The sequence below is a fragment of the Prionailurus viverrinus genome, chromosome B4 (genome assembly GCF_022837055.1).
Source record: "Prionailurus viverrinus isolate Anna chromosome B4, UM_Priviv_1.0, whole genome shotgun sequence".
Lineage (NCBI taxonomy): Eukaryota > Metazoa > Chordata > Mammalia > Carnivora > Felidae > Prionailurus > Prionailurus viverrinus.
Window position 1 is genome coordinate 52,595,708 of NC_062567.1, and position 21,033 is coordinate 52,616,740.

At 35.4% G+C, this 21,033-nt stretch overlaps 1 protein-coding gene across 2 annotated transcripts in view; it reads right to left on the bottom strand.

Annotated features, from left to right (window-relative positions):
* The window catches only part of ABCC9 (ATP binding cassette subfamily C member 9), a 143,917-nt gene extending 123,113 nt beyond the window's left edge, over window positions 1-20,804 (bottom strand). For both annotated transcript variants that reach the window (XR_007154077.1, XM_047867417.1), the window contains exons 1-6: window positions 20,655-20,804; window positions 20,198-20,312; window positions 17,641-17,701; window positions 15,936-16,097; window positions 13,428-13,569; window positions 7,504-7,625 (exon numbers count right to left, since the gene is read on the bottom strand). Coding sequence is in view for 1 of the 2 variants with exons in the window: in XM_047867417.1 (XP_047723373.1) it covers window positions 7,504-7,625; window positions 13,428-13,569; window positions 15,936-16,077 (406 nt within the window). In the remaining variant the exon portion in view is untranslated. The remainder of the gene's footprint in view (window positions 1-7,503; window positions 7,626-13,427; window positions 13,570-15,935; window positions 16,098-17,640; window positions 17,702-20,197; window positions 20,313-20,654) is intronic.
* Between the last annotated feature and the right edge of the window lie 229 nt (window positions 20,805-21,033).

The window sequence follows — 21,033 nt, forward strand, 5'->3', positions numbered from 1 at the left end:
TAACTAAAGATATTCGTCTTAAATATAAAGAAACAGATAGTAAGTAGATGGAAAAAGACATACAATGAAAACAGTAAACATAAGAAATCTGAGTGGCTATATTAATATCAGATAAAGTAGACTTAAAGACCAAGAGTATTATCATAAAAAATACTAACCTAAAGGGATACATGCACCCCAATGTTTATAGCAGCATTATCTACAATAACCAAATTATGGAAACAGCCCAAGTTTCCACTAGTGGATGAACGGATAAAGAAGATGTGGTATATATATTCAATGGAATGTTACTTAGCCACAAAAAAGAATGAAATTTTGTCATCTGCAACAACATAGATGGAGCTAGAGAGTACTAATCTATGTGATATAGCTCAGTCAGAGAAAGACAAATACCATATGATTTCACTCATATGTAGAATTTAAGAAACAAAACAAACAAGCAAAGGGAAAAAGAAAGAGAGAGAGAGGCAAACCAAGAAACAGACTCTTAACTACAGAGAGCAAACTAATAGTTACCAGAAGGGAAGTGGACAGGGGAAGGGGTTAAATAGGTGATGGGTATTAAGGAGGGCACTTGTGATGAGCACCGGGTGTTGTATGTAAGTGTTAAATTAATAAATTGTACACCTGAAATTAATATTACACTGTATATTAACTAACTGGAATTCAAATAAACACTTGAAAAAAAGACAAAGAGTATTACCAGAAATTTTAAAAACTTTTAATAATGACAAAGCGTCAGTCGATTTTTCAGAGAGACACAACAATAAAAAAATACACATATGCCTAATAAGGATTTAGAAGATCTGGTAGCTATCAACCACTTTGAACTGTTTGATATTTATAAAGCTATATAATACTTAGTATTATAAAAATACACCCAAACACCTGCAGCATATACATTCTTGTTAAGTGCATGGTCCTGGCATAGGCTACATACTTAGAAAACAAGAAAAAATAAACTTAAAATGACAGAAATCATATAACATATGTTCTCTGATCACAATAAAAATAAATTAAAAATCAAGGACAATAAGCATATTGATTTTCTATTGCTGCTAAGCAAATTATGACAGGTTTAGTTAGCAGCTTATACCAACACACAATTATTTTCTCACAGTTTCCATGGGTCAAGAGCCTGGGCATGGGTCAAGTGGGTTCTCTGCTTCAGGGTCTCACCAGACTGCAATCCAGGCCTTGACTAGGGCTGCAGTCTTTCAACAGAAGCTCAACTGATTTGATGTCTTCATCTTTGCCATACTCTATTGGCTAGAAGCAGGTCACAGGTCCCACTCACACTCAAAGGTAGAGAATTATACAGGGTATGAACACCAACGAAAGAGATTATGAAGGTAAACTTCAAGTCTTTCCACACAATAGGATATCTATAAGTCTCCAGATATTTGGAAGTTAAACATAGTTGTAATTGACCACATGTTACAACATAGTTGTAATTGACCACATGTTAAAGAAAAAATTGCTAGGGAAATTAGTATTATATCTAAATTATAATAAAACTACATATTAAAAATTTAAGTATTGCAGCTAAAACAACACTTAAAGGAAAATTTATGGCTTTAAATATTTATTTTAGAAAAAAAAGACAGATCCAAAATCAATGATCTAAGCTTCCATCTTAAAAACTAGGGAAAGAAGAAGAATGAACAAAATAAAAGGATGAAAATGATAGAGATAAGAGGAGAAAGCAATGAAATAGAAAAAAAAATAATTGAGAAAATTAACAAACCCAACCAAGCCAAGCAGGTTGATTTTTTTTTAAAGATCAAGAAAATTGCTAATTCAGCTAATTCCCCAGCTAGACTGATTAAGAAAAAAAGGAAATCATAAATTGCCAGTATTAGGAATGAAAGAAGAATTATCTCTACATATCCTGTATACTTAAAAAGGATAATCAGGGAATATCTTGAACAACTTCATGACAAATAAAAAAACTTAGATGAAAGGGAAAATTTCTTGAAACCTGTAACTTACCGAAACTGACATGAGAAGAAATACTCTGAAAAGTCTATGTCTAATAGAACAGTAAGTTTATAATTTAAAATCCTCATTTAGATGACTAGGCAGGCAAGAAGGACATATGCCCATAATAGAGAGTGTGTACTCTGAATAAAAGAATCAAGATTAAAAAGAAAAAAGAAAAGGATTTCTAAACCTTGGAAAGACTGAATCTAGCAGAATGAAATTTACTGTGCATAAATGCAAAGCTTTATGTTTAAATTAAATATTGTATGTGTGTTAATAAATAAACAAACAAATAAATAAATAGATAAATAATAAAAATAAATAAAATCCTCACTTAGTTAAAACTCCAGGCGCAGGGGCACTTGGGTGGTTCAGTTCATTGAGCGACCGACTGTGGTTCAGGTCATGACCTCATGACCTCATGGTTTGTGAGTTAGAGCCCTGAATCTCGAATTTCCTTGCTGTCAGCCTATCAGTGCAGAGCCCTCTTCAGATCCTCTGTCCCCTTCTCTCTGCCTCTGCCCTGCTTGCACTCTCTCAAAAATAAACAAACATTAAAAAAAAATCTCCAGGCCCAAATGATTTCACTGATGAATTATTTTGAACATTTAAGGAAGAAATAAAATTAATCATACACAATGTCTTTCAGAAAATAGAAAAATAGAAAAAACTTCTCAATTCATTTTCAGAAGCCAGTATAACCCAGCATATGAAAACCTGACAGACATTACAAGAAAATAGACCAATATGCATCACAACATGGATCTAAAAAAACTTAGCAAACAAAATCTAGCAATATATAGCATGGATAATATATCATGACCATGTGTAACATAGCCCAGGAATTCATGGTTACTTTATAATTTGAAAATTCAAGCAATTAATTTAGTACATTAACAGAAATATAATTGTCCCAATGGATGCAGAATAAAATCTTTAATAGAATTCAACATCTATTCATGATTTAAAAATACAAAAACAAAAACAACTCTGAGAAAGCTCTGAATAGAAGAAAACTTACTCACCTGATAAAGGTCATCTACAAAAAGCCTATAAATAACTTTATAATTAATTATGAAATGTTGATGCTGTTCCCCCTAAAACTGGACACTAGACAAAGATTTCACTCTCCCCATGTCTATTTTGCATTTTACTGGAGGTCCTAGCTAGTACAATACGATGAAAAAAGCATAAAGTTTGAAAAGAAATAAATATAACTGTATTATCAGATGATATGTTTGTATATATAGAAAATCCTAAGAAACCTATAAAGCAATATTTAGAAGAAATAAGAGATTTTCCAAGGTTTCAAAACATAAGGTCAATATACAAAATCAACTGTATTTCATAAACATGACAAACAACTGGGAAATGAAATTTAAAATACAAGCCTATTTATAATAGCAATGGGAAAACAAAAAAAGCTAATAATAAATTTAGTAAGACATGGAAGACCTCCACCCTGAAAAATAGAAAACATTGCTAAGAGAAAAAAAAGAAGACTTAAATAAATGAAGAACTGGTTGTGAAATTCAATATTGTTAAAATGTCAATTCTCCTTCAAACTGTTGTAAACATTCAGTGCAATCCTTATCATAATCCTACTGAAATTTTTTGGGGAGAGAGTAGAAATTGTCAACCTGATTCTAACCATATATGACAATACAATAGAACTGGAATATCCAAGGCAATCTTGGGAGAAAAGCAAAGACAACAAGTTGTATGGTATACTATATGATTTCAAGACCTCCAAAGCAGTAGTAATCAAAACAGAATAGTAATCTTATAAAACTCACAAATACATCAAAGGAACAAACTATAGAGCCAAGAAACAGATCATACTTAAATAGTAATTTGACTCAATATTTTACAAAGGTCCCAAAGCAATATAATGAGAAACGGAAAGTCTACCTCACAAATTATGCTGGAATACATGGATATCCGCTCGGGAAAAACAAAAAAGAGCCTTGGCACCAACCTTACACCACAATTAATTTTAAATGGATCATAGTCCTAAAAATAAAAACTAAAACTATAAAGCTTCTTTAAAAAAAACACACACACAAGAGAATGAGGGAAACATATTTAGAGCAGAGGCAAAAATTTCTTAGGACCCAGAAAGCAATAATTAGATGTGAAAAAATGATAAATTATGCTACATCAAAATTAAAATCTGCTCACCAAAAGACCCAGTTAAGTAAATGAATGTACATGCCACAGACTGGGAGCAAAATATTCTCAAAACATAGATCCAATGACATACTAGTATCTAATATGTACAAAGTACTCCTGCAACTCAATAAAAAATGGGCAAAATATATCAAAGAGACACTTTACAAAAATCACAAATGACTAATAAACTTATCAAAAAGTGCTCAACATCATTAGCCATCAGGGAAATGCAAACTAAAACCACAATGAATTATCGGTACATACCCACCAGCATGGCTAAATTAGAAAAATTAAATCATCAAATGTTGGTGAGCATGTGGAAAAACTGGAACTCCTACACATTATTAGTGAGTATATAAATTAAACCACTTTGGGAAAAGAACTTGTGGGTTCTTAACAAAACATAAACATTTACCTACATACCCTATGACCCAGCAATTCCACTCTTAGGTATTTACTCAAGAGAAATAAAAACATATATCCAGGGGTGCCTGGGTGGCTCAGTTGGTTAACTTCTGATTCTTGATTTCAGCTCAGGCCATGATCTCATGGTTTGTGGGATGGAGCCCACACTGGACTCTGTGCTGACAGCAAAGAGCCTGCTTGGGATTCTCTCTCTCTTCCTCTCTTTCTGCCCCTGCCCCACTCATTCTCTCTCTCTCTCCCTGTCTCAAAATAAATAAATCGCACGTGAATGTTTATACCAGCTTTTCTTCCATGATAGCCAAAACCTGGAAACAGTCCAGATACTTACTGTTAAGAGAACCGAAAACTGTGGTATATTTATACAATGGAATAATACCCAACAATTATAAGAAAAAAATATTGATCTGTAGTACGTTATGAATGAACCTTAAAAAATCATGCTGAGGGGCGCCTAGGTGGCTCAGTTGGTTAAGTGTCTGACTTCAGCTCAGGTCATGATCTCATGGTTCATGAGGAGTCCTGCGTCAGGCTCTGTGACTGCTTGGAGCCTGGAACCTGCTTCGGATTCTGTTGTCTCCCTCTCTCTCTGCCCCTCCCCCACTTGTGCTCTGTGTGTGTGTGTCTCTCTCTCAAAAATAAGGAAACATAAAAAAAAAAAAAAGAAAAGAAAAAAATGCTGAGAGAAAGAAGTGGTTACACAAAAGAATTTATACTGTATGGTTCAATTTATGTGAAGTTCTAGAACAGGCAAATCTAATCTTTGGTGGAAAAAAATCATATTAGATTTTGCCTCTGTGGAGATGAAAATGAGAATTGACTGGTAAAGGGACACAGGAAAACTTTCATGGATGATGGCACTGTTCTGTATCATGATATGGTTATACAGGTGTGTGTATTTAGCAAATTAAAATTTCTATACTTAAGTATGCAAATTTTATCTCCCAAAAAGAACTGTAGAAAAATTTTAACTCTAGTTAATGATATGCATGCTGAAATAATTAGGAGGTGAAGCCTATTAATGTCTGTAATGTACTTTAAAATGTATCCAAAAATAAGATGGCTGGATATAGGGATGGAAAGATGTAGACATGTGATAAAATAAACAGAATAAATTGTAAATTGAAGAATCTAAGTACATGAGTATTCTCTTGTTTTTGTTTTCTTTTCAACTTTCTGTATATTTGGTGATGTTCATAATATAATGTTGGGACAAAATCAGTAGTTTTGTGATCTGAAAATAAGTGTAATTTTTCTGGGCCCAAATATTTCTCTCCTAAAATAATGAGAAACTTAGACTTTTATCTCTGTAAGTCGATCCAACAATATGATCAAATTGTGCCCTCTGTCTTGTATCTGCTCTGATCTCCAAGCCAGACTCTGATCACATCTCCTTCAAAATATTATTAAGATGCATATTTCCCTTCTAATTATATCTTACAACTCTTGTATCTTATTCATCATCAGTTTTTCAAAAACTTAAATGTCTAGCATATTGGATATCCAATGGTATGTATATATATTTTTGCTATTGCTGTTAAAAATTTCACTCTTTTTCTTGGCATCCTCATAAAAAGATTTCTGTGATAGCATCTGCTTATCATGTTGTACTAGACGGCCTTCTATTAAGATAATTCAGACTTTGACAAGCCTTTTAAATTAATATTTAACCCAGTCTACTTATTTGTGTTAGACTGCCTTTGCCCAATCATCTGATGTGGTGCAACACAATTAAATAATCAGTATTTCCCACTAATACATTTAAAATTTTAATTTCCTCTGGACAGGCAAATAAAATATTTGTGTGGTTTAATTATTATTTTCACAAATTTCTATATTCATCATTGAGCAATCAGGTGAACTCTCTGAAACTGATAAAATTGTAAGCATTCATTCACACACAGATAGGTCTGCCTCCTATTTTAGGATATTCACAGGTCCTTGAAGCCGAACCATGATCCATGTTCTACACCTTCATCTTAGCTCTATTTATGCAAATGTACCCTGAGCTTCTGGGTGGCTCAGTCGGTTAAGTGTCCAACTTCCTCTCAGATCATGATCTCACTGCTCGTGGGTTCAAGCCCCACATCGGGCTCAGTGCTGACAAGCTAGGAGCCTGGAGCCTACTTCAGATTCTGTCTCCGTGACTCTGCCCCTCCCTTACTCACTCATTCTCTCTCTCTCAAATATAAAAAATAAAACATAAAAAATAAATTAAAAAAAAGAAAATGTACACCGAGGAATGCAAGGATTGGTCAAAGTATTAAATACCACTAATTGGATAAGTGACATTATTTCAATGTGAGGCAAAAATAAAATTAGAACACCTTAGAGAGGCTCTTATTTCCATAGGACAAGGAAGCAAGAGAGGCTAAAAAAGAAAAGGTTAGGCATGAAGCAGATCTGAGGGGCCATGCTTTGGGGACAGTACAGTTTTCAGCATGCTGTGAAGCATACTCTGCTGCACGAAGTCCCCTGATACCTTGGCAGCAATGCTATGAAGAGTGTGACATTGCCCCCGCCTCAGTGAAGGCTGAGACCTTCCAAAAATGCCTCAGGACTCCAAGCCAGGGGCAGAAACACACAACCAGACACACCAACTTGCTGCTGGGGCAGGATGGTGCACGGGTTCAGATTCTTAGAGTACAGCCTCTACTAGCCAGAAGGCTAGCACACCCGTCCACTTTGCTCCTGCCTCACACTAACACACCACAAGGGCCATCTGTGAACAGATGTCCTGGGGGTCGAGAGTTTTCACAGCCTAGAGCACTCAGTGTATCTTCATCTCCCCATTCACCAGGAGACTAGAGAAGAATAAACTACAGTGTTTTTCCCATGCTTCCCAGTCCCAACCCCCCACAGACAGAGTGTACTAGGAGGAAAAAAATAGTTCTGGGGTTGAGGGGGACACTTGATCATACTTACCTAAAAGCAATTTAGGAAAATTTGATGTTTCAATATTATGATAATATACTATTGATGTTGTAGTGGCGACAAATCCCATCACAGCTGGCATGAAGAGGTGGAGATGCCGTGACTCCCGCCGTCTACGGAGAGCGGTACAGTATCAGTGTCTAAAGCTGATGGTTCCAGATTCTCATTTTGTTTCCATTAGTTCTCTAAAACTTTCTCTTAATAACAAGATATTTAATATACAGAATGCAGTAGCAGTGGCTACGAGAACATGCAAAGGTAGACCTCATTGGGAGACATAATTCTGCTCAAAGGGTTTATCCCAACACAGAGGAGCAGGTACCACAGCTCAACAAGACCTTAAATATTCACAACAAAAGTAAGTATGTAACTACTCCTATTCTGAAGGGCAGAACTGCTGAAATAATTTAACACCTAAAGCATGTAAAAACTACCGGATGAATGTGAACTCTAATGTATGTGAGAAGTACACTTATTCTTTTGATGGCTTTCCTAAACTATATGGCTGTTAGTGATTTCTCCATTTCTATTAATTCGTTCAACACAAATGTGTGTGCAGTGTCCAGGCATGATTAGTTGTTGAGATGCAATAGTGAATGTGACAAGATATAGTGTCCATAGTCATAAAGCCCAGAGTCTGTTGGTGATACCAAGAGTAAGTAGGAAATTATCGCCCAGGTGAAGGGACTATAAGTGCATGCAGGGTTAGTGTCTAAGGAAGAGAAAGCTGTGTGAAGGAACCTACTTCTGAACTGAGGCCCTAAGAATGAGGAACTGCTGTTCAGAGAAGGAAGAGAAGACTGTTCCAGGCAGAGGATCCAGACATGTCTAACACAAGCAACTCAATATGATTGAAAAGAGACCAGATTTCATTCTGAGGGTAGTAGAGAGCTTCACTCGGATTAGAAATATGACAGAACCGGATTTACGTGGTGGACAGCCCTCAACTCCATTTACATTAATAATGTAAGCTGGTAAAACATTTAACTGTTCTCAAATTACTTAAATACATTCAGACATAAACGGTATAGGGAGTGATTAGTTTGAGAGTGGGGGAAAAAGGAGCATTTGGGAAAGTCGCTTCAGAAGAAGTACAGTTGACAGTGGAAATGGAAATATGAAAAGGAATCCACTAATCAGGAACATGGAAGAAGAGCATTTTAAAAAGAGAGAACAGAATATGTAAATACATAGAAGGAGGAAACTGTGTAACATGTTCAAAATTCCAAGCAGTTTAATATTCTCAGAGAGTTTGAAACAGGATATGTGGTGAAAGGCTCTGTATGCCATGGTAAGGAGCCGGAATCTAATCTTTTGGAAAATCTAAATAATTTAACAGGTAAGTGGCATGGTCAGATTTTAGGGGGTTTTAGACAAATCAATCTTGTAATAATGTGGATGATGCAGTAGGTAGGCAGTGTGTGCATCTGAGGAGAGGGGAGAGACATACAAGGAAGAAAAGCAGTTAGCAAACTGTGGGTATAGACCAGGCAAGAGATGACAGAAGCCTGAATTAAGTTTCAGCAGCAAAAACATGAAAGAAATACAACATCTGGAAAATATTCATTGTTAAAATGGACAGGACTTTAATAGTGTTAGGGTATGAGGGTGAGGGTGATGGAGACATAGAGAATAATTACCAAGGAGCCTGGATGGGGGGTGGGTAACCAAATAAGACTTCAAGAGGATGAGCAGATTGGAGAAAGGAAGCCAATAAGTTCTAGCAAGGCCACGCGGGCTGTGAAGGTGTCTAATAAACATGCAAAGGGAGTTGTCTAATAAGCCAAGTGTATGCAGAGATTTGGAACATGACCACTGATATTCCTGGAATCATTAATATAGACAATTTTAAAGTACCATGATAGCGTAAAAGCTGGTTTAAAAACCACCTACCATCCCCAGAAATACTTCAAAACAGTCAAAAAGTAGGAAATAAATATTTAATCACTACAGAAATTAAGAAATGCTTCCAGCATTCTTTTACTACTGAATCAAAGAAAGAATTAAAAAATCACTTACTTAATATTTAGGAAATTTAAAAATGAGCATACTACATATCAAGGCCTGTAAATAATGTTGTCAAAACCATATTCAGAAGAAAGTTTATAACCTTAAACATATTCAATAAGAAAACATTGTAATAAATAAATTATGTAGTCAATTCAAGAGGAAGAAGAATGACAAAACATCATTAAGGAAGGCAATGGTAAAGGATGAATAAAGACAGCAACAGCCACAGTAAGGTTTTATATTTATATTGTGGCATTTCTTTATTAGGGATTTGATGTGTGTTTTAAGCATGCTAGTATCTGTATTAGGATTGCTATTATATTGTTAGTTGTTTACTTACAAACTTGTACAAGTTTCGAGTAGTGTCCCAACCCTATTCTTTCCTTAAGCTCTGTTATTTTTAGAGTATGACTCACAGACTTCAAGGTTCTGGTAGATGCACATATATCACATTATAGCAGAAAATCTTTACTCAGAAAGTAAGGAAGAAAATCAAAATGCATTGATTTTGTCCTCATCATGGAGGAGAAAAAATGATTTCAAAAAAAAAAAAATGAAAAAAATAAAAGCTTAAATGAAAACAATAGTGAATATTTTAATACACACTTTTAGAATTTGAAGAATTAAATAATACAAAAATAATTACCACACAGGACTTGAGTAATCTAATCAGTAAACTCAATAAAATTTTATCTCCAACAAGGAAAATGAAAATTATTTTCTAATTCTCATTAAAAACATATGAAATAATCAAATATTTAACTATAATGAAAATGTTAATAAGTCCCAAAATGTATTTAACAAATTACATGCTTTAATAATCTATCAACCATATTAGACTAAAAAGCAAACCAAAAATGATTCCTAGACCAAGAAGAGTAAATAAACCAGAACTACAAGCTATTTAGATAGAAACATAAAAAATGACATTTCTTATAAAAATCCATACAAAACAGATAAGGATGTTTGTTTCAAAAGAAAAAATGAATAACTTCAATATTTGTATTACTAAAAAAGAAAACCAAAAATACAATTTGGAAAGTCTTTGCATTGTTTCACTAATTATAATGAGCATTTGTTATATTTTAAGAAAAGAACTGTTCACAAATATTTTCTTAAATAAGAAGGAATGAAGGATCAGCGGTGTCAAATGTAGTAAGTATGATAAGGAAGAAAAGGTGTACATCAAGGTGTCATTAATGTTCACTAGGATTCTTGTGGAAGCAGTTTCCAGAATAGGACAAGGCAGACAAGAAAAGAAACTAAATTTTGGAGGTCAGGAATCATTGGAAAATGACTTTTTGAGAAGCTTGGATGAAAATGGTAAGGGAAAGCAGTCTGCAGCTAAAGAATGGGAGGAGGTAACACAAAATCAAGAGTGTATTTCTGCTTGGTTTCAGGACGGGCCTCTAATATCACCATGTCAATAAAACAAGTTTATTCCATTAGCATACATCTTCATCATTGTTAGCTCAGCCTCTGTTCTAAGTCTCTGACTGAATCTACCCACCAATCATGAGGCTGGAAAGAAGGAGGCATCCTTGCCTACATGGTGTCAAGTTTTTAGGAAATATTGGACTAATCTATCTTTCACTTTATACACACACATAGAAAGTTAGCTTGTATGTTAAGGTAATAAAAAATGAAGACTAGAATTGGCTATGTTAATTGGCTTGTATGAGTTAGTTTGTATGTTAAGGGAATAAAAAATGAAGACTAGAATTGGCTATGTTAATACAATATAATACAAATACACTGAAGGGTTTTAAACAGTAATCAGTAATAGTCAACTAAGCTTCTTTTTAAAAAATATTTATTTATTTGTTTGTTTATTTATTTATTGAGGGGGGCAGAAAGAGAAGGAAAAAGAGAGAGAGACTCTGATGCAGGGCTTGATCCCACGAACCATGAGATCAGGACCTGAGCTGAAATCAAGAGACGTGTAACCAACTGAGCAACCCAGGCACCCTGCCAATTAAGCTTCTAAATGCTTGGAGGCATGCAATATCTTCAGAGTCCCTGATTTTTCTTTTTATCAGAAACTAAGATGTGCATATCTATGAAAAGAACTGTCATAAAACATTACAAAATAGTTGGCTCTGTGATGAAAGTTTAGAAGTTTCATCCCTCATTAATTGCAACAGAAAAACATAAACAGATGTCAGGGAAGGTCCTGATTAGATAAAAGGAAAATGATTTCAGGGCTTTCTTTAAAAAAAAAAACAAAGAACACTTTCATATCAATTCTTTAATTAAAGGTGTACCATTTAGGGGCGCCTGGGTGGCTCAGTCAGTTAAGCACAGACTGCTGATTTCTGCTCTGGTCATGATCTCACTGTCATGAATTAGAGCCCAAAGCCTTGCCTCAGGCTCTGCTCTGGGTGTGGAGCCTGCTTAAGATTCTCTGTCTCCCTCTGCCCCTTCCCCATATACTAACTTGCTCACCTGTGCTCTCTTTCTCTCTCTCTAAAAAAAAAAGGTGTACCATTTAGCATAATTTCAAAATTCTATTTGATACTGCCTATCAAAATTATTTCCTATTTTTTGTTAGTATGTGATAAAAATATCCTCCCCACATTATGTTTAAATTTATAAGTAGAATTCACTATATTCTAACTGCCAAATGCAAACTGTTTTTTTTCATTCTTATAAATGACAAAATTCCAGGGCACCTAGGTGGCTCAGTTGGTTAATTTGCACACTTTGGCTGAGGTCATGATCTTGTGGTTCATGGGTTCCAGCTCCACGTCAGGCTCTGTACTGACAGCTCAGAGCCTGGAGCTTGCTCTGGATTGTGTCTCCCTCTCTCTCTGCTCCTCCCCCTCCTAGGCTCTGTCTCTGTCTCTCTCTCAAAAATAAATAAACATTTAAAAAAATAAAAAAATAAATGGCAAAATTCCTTCAAAAACATGAGCTTTATGAGAAATCCTGATTTTAAGACAGTTTTGTGTTTTGCCTTGATATGTGGCTATATTCTCACTGGTTCTCAGACATCTTTAATGCCTGCCTCATCTACCTTTGCTTCTTTATAAAATAAACTGAAACACTTGAGAACTGGTTATATATTTATATGTAAATATATAACTCTTAGAGCTATATGTCAATATAGACAATCTTTCTATGTATATCTATGTTGGTAATATAAACATCAAACTGTTTAAAAGGAGAGAACTTTCTGCAAGGGCTACATAAGTGAAGGAACAAAGAAATAGAAAACACATGAATAAGCGCAAGCCACAGTGATCTGAATTTTGTTATCAGAGAAATTATGTATCAACATAAAAACACAGACAAAACACATAATTATCAAAGCCAGCAGTGCCCCCTTATCTGTGGGGAATATGTTCCAAGATCTCAGTGGATGCCTGAACTCACAGATAGTACAGAATCCTATATATACTGTTTTTTCTTATACATACATACCTATGATAAAGTTTAATACATAGATTAGGCACAATAAGAGATTAACAACTAATAATAATAAAATAGAATAATTATAATAATATACTGCAATAAAAGTTATGTGAATGTGATTTCTCTCCCTCTCTGTCAAAATAATTTATTGTACTGTATTCACCTTTCTTCTTGCGATGATGTGAGATGATAAAATGCCTACATGATGAGGTGAAAGACATAGACACTGTGATGTAATGTTAGGCTACTACTGACCTTATTGACCTTGTGCCAGTACATCAGAAGGAGGATCATCTGCTTCCAGACTTCGGTTGATCATGGGTAAATGAAATCATAAATAAACAGGACTACTATGAAATGAGTGACAGCTGTTGTTCTTAATAAGTCATAACTAAAAAAGTTAAGCCTGACCTGGTGTTCTCTTAACTCCCATCCATATCAACATACTCACTAGTATAGTGTAATGATAGTAACTATGTTGAATCACTTACGAATCAGAAACAATGCCTTCTGCTATTTCACAAACATGCACAAAGAGAAGAGCAAATGTAAGAATCCATCTCAGGTTATGTCCAGGAAAATGAAGCCATGTGTTGTGATGAATTTGTACTTTTGAACTTTGACTTCCCCACCCTGGAAAAAAGAGAAGAAATAGAAAGATGAAAGTATTAATTATAATCATGGAAATAATTCACATTGTGATATCATTTGGGGGATGGGTGGTTCCTCAAACAGGAAAGAGATGTGCTTTCTAGGGTAGCAATGAAAATCCTGGTCTATTTTCATTATGTTAAAAAAACTAACAATTTCAATTGTTATGAGACTGCCTCGGTTAACACATTGACATTTGCTGCACTGCTCAAGAATAACACCAACTCTGGGTGGTAACATGGTTAACTCATGCTAATCAGAGCTCTTACTGACAGGTCCCTGATTCATTCAAAAGGAAACTGAGTTAATGGTGATGTTAATAAAAGCAATTTGGTGTCTAAACTCTTTCAAAACATGGGATCTGCAGGGGGACTAATGAAAAAAGCCATATTTGGTAATGAAATGTAGAACTCATTACTTGAGTCAACTCAATCATATGCATATCATGTGAGAAAAATTATAACCTATGAGTGGGCCAGCACTATTCATCAGAAATAGTAGTTTTTCTCAAAGAAATTTTTTGTCTGTGGAGAAGCCTCACATACTTCAAGAATGAATCGGGGTTTGCACTCAAAATATTGCAGGAAGCAATTTCTGCAAAAACAAATGGGACCCCTGAAGCATTCTTTGAAAAGCAAATTTATTCATGTCTTAGTTGTTCCCAAATGAACTTCATTATTGAAATATTAGTTACATTTAAAATATTGAACTGGAATTTATGCTGTAAACTCTTGCAGGCAAGCTTTCCTTATACCTGATACTTCTTTAGGATTTATTTATGATCTCTCACTAGCTCAAGGAGCCAATATTATAGATGAACAGTCTGTATTTTTCCCCACCTCTTTGACAATGTTCACTCTGATTCTACTTGAGTCAAATATTCTTTCGCCAGCCTGTGTTTGAGGCTCGAGATGCAAACAGACAAGACTGTCACAGTAATTGCCCTGAAGAAGTTGGATGAATGTCAAAAATGAATAATTAACTGTTGTATTGCAATAAAAAAATATATAGGCTACTTTTGGCCAAAGGGCATTGTCCTACCAGCAACACCATGTAAACAATTCGTGTTTTTATATATGGCCATCATAGTCCAAATATTTAGTGTCTATATCAAGAGTTGCACTGGCCTCTGCATGATAAGATATATAACAGAAATCTTTGATCACTGTGACAATGCCAGGTACATAGTAGTCTCTCGATTAACATTTGTTAAATTAAGAAATAAAATCATACAAATTATTTTTAAACCTCCTTTTAAAGCAGATTGTTAAACTATGCTAATTTTCTTAAGAAAATCAGTCTGGTAGCTTTTTCATTTATTTTTATAAGCAACATTGTGCATGGGAGTATCAAACACTAAAATAAGATAGTGGTTACCTCTTGAAGGGATAGGAACATAGGATGTGGGAAGAGTAACAGGCTCAGGAAATAGTACACAGAGGGATTCACTTATATTCTCACCATTAGATTCCTTAAGATGAGTGATGATAGACTCAATAGATGTTTATTATATTAGTCTTTGTCATTTTTGTACATGAAATGTATTTTAAAAAATTTAAGTTAAAGGTCTATTTTGGTTGTTTTGGGCAAGTGATGCAAATTATATATAATTGCTCTAAATAACTGGGTTTTTGTTATATGTAAGCTGAAAAATAGTAGGGAAAACTGTATTTTTAACTCCTTTCCAAATAGTTCACATAAGTATTCTTTCTACCTGGAATGCACCCTTATCACTCCTACTCAAATTTGTAAGTTCTGTGTCCTTAGGTCCCCAAACATGTCACTTCCCATGCAATCTTTCCCACTAGTCCCAAGAATTAGTTGTTCTAGCAAGTTAATGCCCAGGAAAATGTATTTCTATATCTGCACATGAGCTTACAATGTGGGATAGTCATTTTTCTCTTGACTTTGATGCATCTGTTTCACTGGACAAACCCAGTGAATATTCCAGGTCAAGTACTATTCCAGGCCACTTCTGAATAGTGCTGGCCCACTCATAAGCATTTTACCCATTTTCCATTCTCTTCAACCAGCACAAAACAAGTGCTCAACAAAGGATTTAGATCTATCGCATATAATTCTCTTTCCCCCTTCTTAAAAAAACTGCTGCTACTACTTCAAGTCCATTTCTAAGAAGGCATCTGACTTCTATTTTATCTACAGAATATCCTATGCCACAAATATAAATAATTGGGAAGCACAAGATACTTGTTTGTTCTTTTCCCACAGATTTACGCATAAGTTTTCATGTCGGAAAAATTAAATAAACATTATACCAAATCTCAGGCACTAATAAGCCTTTTAAAATAAATATTAGGTGATGAAATATAGGACAGTAGATTACTTACCAATAAACAATATTGGAAAAGTGATAAACAACAGGAAGACATGAGGGACCAGGTTGAGGGCATCCACAAAGCAGGGATTTTGTAATACACCATGACAGATATTATATGAAGAAATGTTGTTACCACAGAATGAAAGGCTCATTTCTTCTTATATGGTTTACTCTAAAAGGAAGAGAAAAGAGAAAGAGCCTCTTATTATTAAATTCCCTTTTATAAAATCATAGCCCTAAGGAAGAGGTTTTATTATAAAATTAACCCCCTTTATTTTTGCAGTTGTGGAAATAGGAAACTGTATGCCAAAATCATTTGAGAGTTTCTTAGAAAGGCCTGTGCATTCTATAGATCATTCTCTTTCAATCTTGTTTTTTTTTCAGAGAAAGATATTTTATTTTAACTTGGGAGATATGTCATTATTAATATCTACCAATGATGGTACCTTAAAGAAGCGTGTGTTTGACTAAAATGATTTCAAAGAACAAAAATGGTCATATCTCAAGAAAAAGAAAGAAAAAATAAACTATTCACCGATATTACAAAATAGTGTAATATCAAATCCTTTTTCATCTTCTCTCATTGAAAATGCATTCAACTTAAGTTTGGTAAAATTTACCGTCACTTTTCACTGCAGGAAATACGAATACACAGAGACCAATGTGGCTGCAAACAGCAATCAGCCTTTCTCTGAAGGATATTAAAACCAAGTGCTTCAGACAAATTAAATATAACTCAAGTGACAATTTAGTGAAATTACTCAGGTCCCACAGTCAGAGAATATTCTTACATGAAATGCACCCTATTCAAGTTTTAAAACAAAAAAACATGTCTTTTAATTAGAAATCAATATTACATTAGAGTAGAAGTAGACAGATTTAGAAAGGAAACAAGATAAACCAGAGGTTTTTCTAGCTATTGTTGAGACTTTGGCTTCTACTCAGTGAAATGGAGCCACTGGGGGTTTTGATCAGAGGACTGACATACTCTGACTCACATTTAAAAAAAAAATTAAGTTTATTTATTTTGAGAGAGAGAGAGAGAGAGAGAGAGAGAGAGAGGGCACACTTGCGAGCCAGTGGGGGAGGGGCAGAGAGAGAGGGAGAGACAGAGAATCCCAAGCAGTGCAGAGCTTGATGTGGGGCTAGAACTCAGGAACCTCCAAGATCATGCCCTGAGCCAAAGTCGTACGCTTAACTGACTGAGCCACCTAGGTGCCCTCTGACTCAAATTTTAAATTAATTCCTCTCATTGCTGTGCTGAAACAGATGGTATAGGAGCAAGGGTTTGCTTCATCAAAATACTACTATGAAATTCTGAAAAGTTTTAGCCTTCTGAAAAAAATCTTTTATAATGCCTCCTATTTACTCAGTCTCTGCCAAATTCTGGGCACTTTGCATACACTATCCTTATAACAACCGTGCGATGTTAATTATTTGTATTTTACATAAGGGCATCGTGAGGTTCAGTAACTTGCCAACCAGTAGAGAAGTGGTAATCCATATCCATGTGTCTGACTTAAACTATTTTTCTCCCACTGCATCATGCAGCCTCCAACCTATTTTTTTAAACATCTTCTCTACTGTCATTAAAAGAGTAGAGTTTAAGATTTTAACCTCACTGGACTTTGGAAAGAATCTACACATATATGTCACACTGGATTCTGAGTTAGATTATCAAAGGTTGGTGAAAGTTTAAATGAGTTTATAAGTACCTTTTCTCTCTTCCCATTCATTGAGAAATGATTTAGCAATGGTCACAAACAATATTTTTTCCTAGGAAAAAAATAAAGAGTGTTACACAGAAAATACTGGCAACAGTAGGTAATCTGTTGGAGAAACCAAATTTCAAGCACAAGTTTTATAAGCTTTATATTACTAGAACTAACTAAAATGCCTGTGCTTACAGTCGGTAGATACTTATATGGAATTCCTCTCACATATTGTTTCTGTTAAGCCCTTTCATTGAACATCATTGATATGATCTCTAGTTGAGACCTTTTCTCATTGAAAAAATTATATTAAAAACAACTCAAGATGAGGGTATATACTTGGCAAATTCTTAGTAACTATTAAGGCTCTAAGCCTCATAGAATAATTAAAAGCAGTGTGAAGTTTTTTAAATAACAGTAAAATGGAATTTGTCACTATATGAGGTGATGGATTTTAACTACACCTACTGTGGTAATCATTTCTCAATACATCTGAATTAAACATCATGCTGTACACCTTAAACTTATACAGTGATGTATGTCTGTAAACCTAGAAAAAACAAACACCTAAAAAATAATAGTTACTAATGGAACTTCTAAGACTATTTCTTTTATTAAGTAGAAATGATAAAAAGAAACTTGATCTCACTCTTACTGAAAGACATGTATAAACTGTTTCCTAGAACGAACGGGAAATAATTTTTACTTTTGCTAATTTTATAATTTTATTCAAAATTATGCTATTCCAATTGGTCACATTTATAAATCTTGACATTTAATCATTATTGCACCAGACACTAAAGTATAATTTGAATTTGTAAAACATATATTTCATTGGCTATAGTAAGTCTGCCTGCTATGTTTAATCAATCCTCAAACCTACCAATCAAGTAACCTCTGGATAAATGTGTAACGGTGGAATGAAACTATCAGAGCACTACTGCAAGTTGAAAAAGTCAAAGAACGTTTCCAGTCGTGTACCTGATGTCTGAAATTCTGGGCCATTAATTAACTATAAAAATACTTACTGATGCTAAACATGTGCTAGGCACTGGGAAACCAAGAGTGCATATGACAGAAACAGTACCTGTGGTCTTAGACTGTATAAATCAGACTACACTAATCCCAATAGTTCTTGGTATAATGTAAAGGTTGTGATCTACCAGACAGGGAGCTATACAATGATATGATCATACTAAAGCATACACTTCAGATTAATAAAGTGAAAGCTTTAGAATGATTTCTTCCTTCTACCATAATCTCTAACCTCACATTCCCTGGGGCTCCCAACCTGTTCTCTACCTCTCACCACATCTCTCCTTTTGTTTTTGTTTCTGTCTTTTCCTCCTCCATCCATTTCCCTTTGACCCTTAGCTTCTTTCTCCAACATACAGTGCACATGTGGCACATCCTAACAGTCAGCCCATATTATTACAACTCAACATGGGCAAAAAGAGGAAAGGAGTAAACTTATAGATATGTTGATAATTACTGTGTTTACCAAAGGCATTTTATTCAATCAGGACTTTTAATTAATTTTTAAATCTCTGATTGTCATTCAGGGTTTTCCCTCCCAGAACCCTGATTAAGTCAGGGACGCTTTGGGAACAGTGTAACGTGCTGCTGCTCTTGCTGGCTAAACTCTGTCACGTGACCCCCCTGAGTCCTGCCCTTTCTGGAGCTGTCTAGTTCACTAAGCACGGACAGAGGCCCAAGCATCCAGGAGGAGGGAGAGGAAAAAGAGGCCAGATGGGAAGACATGACACTTTTCTCCCCACGAGCACACATCTACTGAAAGATGTTCAAGTGTTTATGACAGCAGACAGGGTCGAAGAACTTGACTGAATGAATCTTAAAGACAAATGTCAAAAGTGAAACTCTGATTACAGGGATGGTCTGCAAAACAGAAAACACAGAAAGAAAATACTCCTTGAGGACCAAACTTATGATTTCATCGCAAGAATCCTACCCTCAGTATTCTTTGAAATGCATTATATGAAGTTCCACACCCTCAGGAGTTATAAAATTGGGATTTAGTTGATGACTATAAAGTAAAGTAAGTAAAAACTAACACTGTTTCCTGTTCACCCAGAAGAAAGTGTCAGTTTTAAGGGAGCAACAGCCACAGGGAACTTAAACATGCTGGAAACACCTGAAGAAAACATGCTAAAAGCAATATAAAAACTTAATTCTTATATACAACATAACTCGTTCTTTAGTTATTCAGAGATTAACTATACACTATGAGAGAGAAACATGGCATTGTAAAGAATGTAGGGCATGTAATCTAATAACCTCTGAAATTTCTCATTCAGTCAGTGGTTCACAAAATATGACTAAAAGATGTCTATCTATCTATCTACAAATGACAGATCCAAGTAGGAAAATCACTAGCAAAAATGACCACTGATTCCTGATTTAGTGCCTGATCTCAATGCACCCGTTGGAGTTCTATCGCACACTAAAGGAAATGGTACTCAGAATATAAGATTCACACATGCCAGTGGGATATATATATATATTTTAATTCCAAACTTAACAAAAAGGAAAAAGTAAATACCTTGGGCGGTCGCTTGATGCTGCTTCAAACCCCTAGTCGTGCACTTGCACTACCTTCAAAACACCGGCTTCCTACACTGTTTTAAGTGTAAATTTCAAACCCAGACGCAGAACTCCTAAAAAGTAAAGAGTAACAAAAATTAAGCAGATAGAAAGCAACTTCATGAACAATACAGGAGAATGTCTCAGAGAAAAAAAAAATTAGTAATAACTCTCTGCACTATTCCTGGCTGGTTTTAAGTAGGAGTCGGCAAAGTTTTGTAAGTAAAGCTGGAAACCTGATCCCCACGCCCTCTCTTCCCCGGCTGGGGCCGGGTGCCTTAATCCTAGAAATAGCTACCCTGAAGTCAGAGCGCCATGTGAGCGCGCGGGCGCCTTTTGATTGCCAAAATCGACAGTTTACAGTTACTCTTAAATTTTTAAAATCATGTTTATGTAAAAAATACAGACGCACTTACTCCGAAGGCAGTTTTCCTCCCCTAGGCGAAGCACGCAGGGCGACGGAGCGGATTATTTTTAGGGTGGTGGGAGATCAGCTGCTGCCTCCTATCGGGTTTCTAAATTGCACAAACTGCTCCGAGCTGGGGCGGACACGACAACTCCGAGGCAGGAAACTGGGCAGAAGCCCCGAGTGCAGGCGCGCCTGGGACTGGAGACCCTCCCCACCCCCGCTCGGCCCTGCTTTCCGTACGGGAGCGACAACCTTGGGGTGCGCGATGCGGCGATCTCACAAACACAAGTAATATGTGTGCCCCAAACTTCATTAAGCACGGAAACTTGCAATGTATGAGTCAATGATTCTCTGGAGTCAGGTTTTCAAACGTCAAAACATGCAAG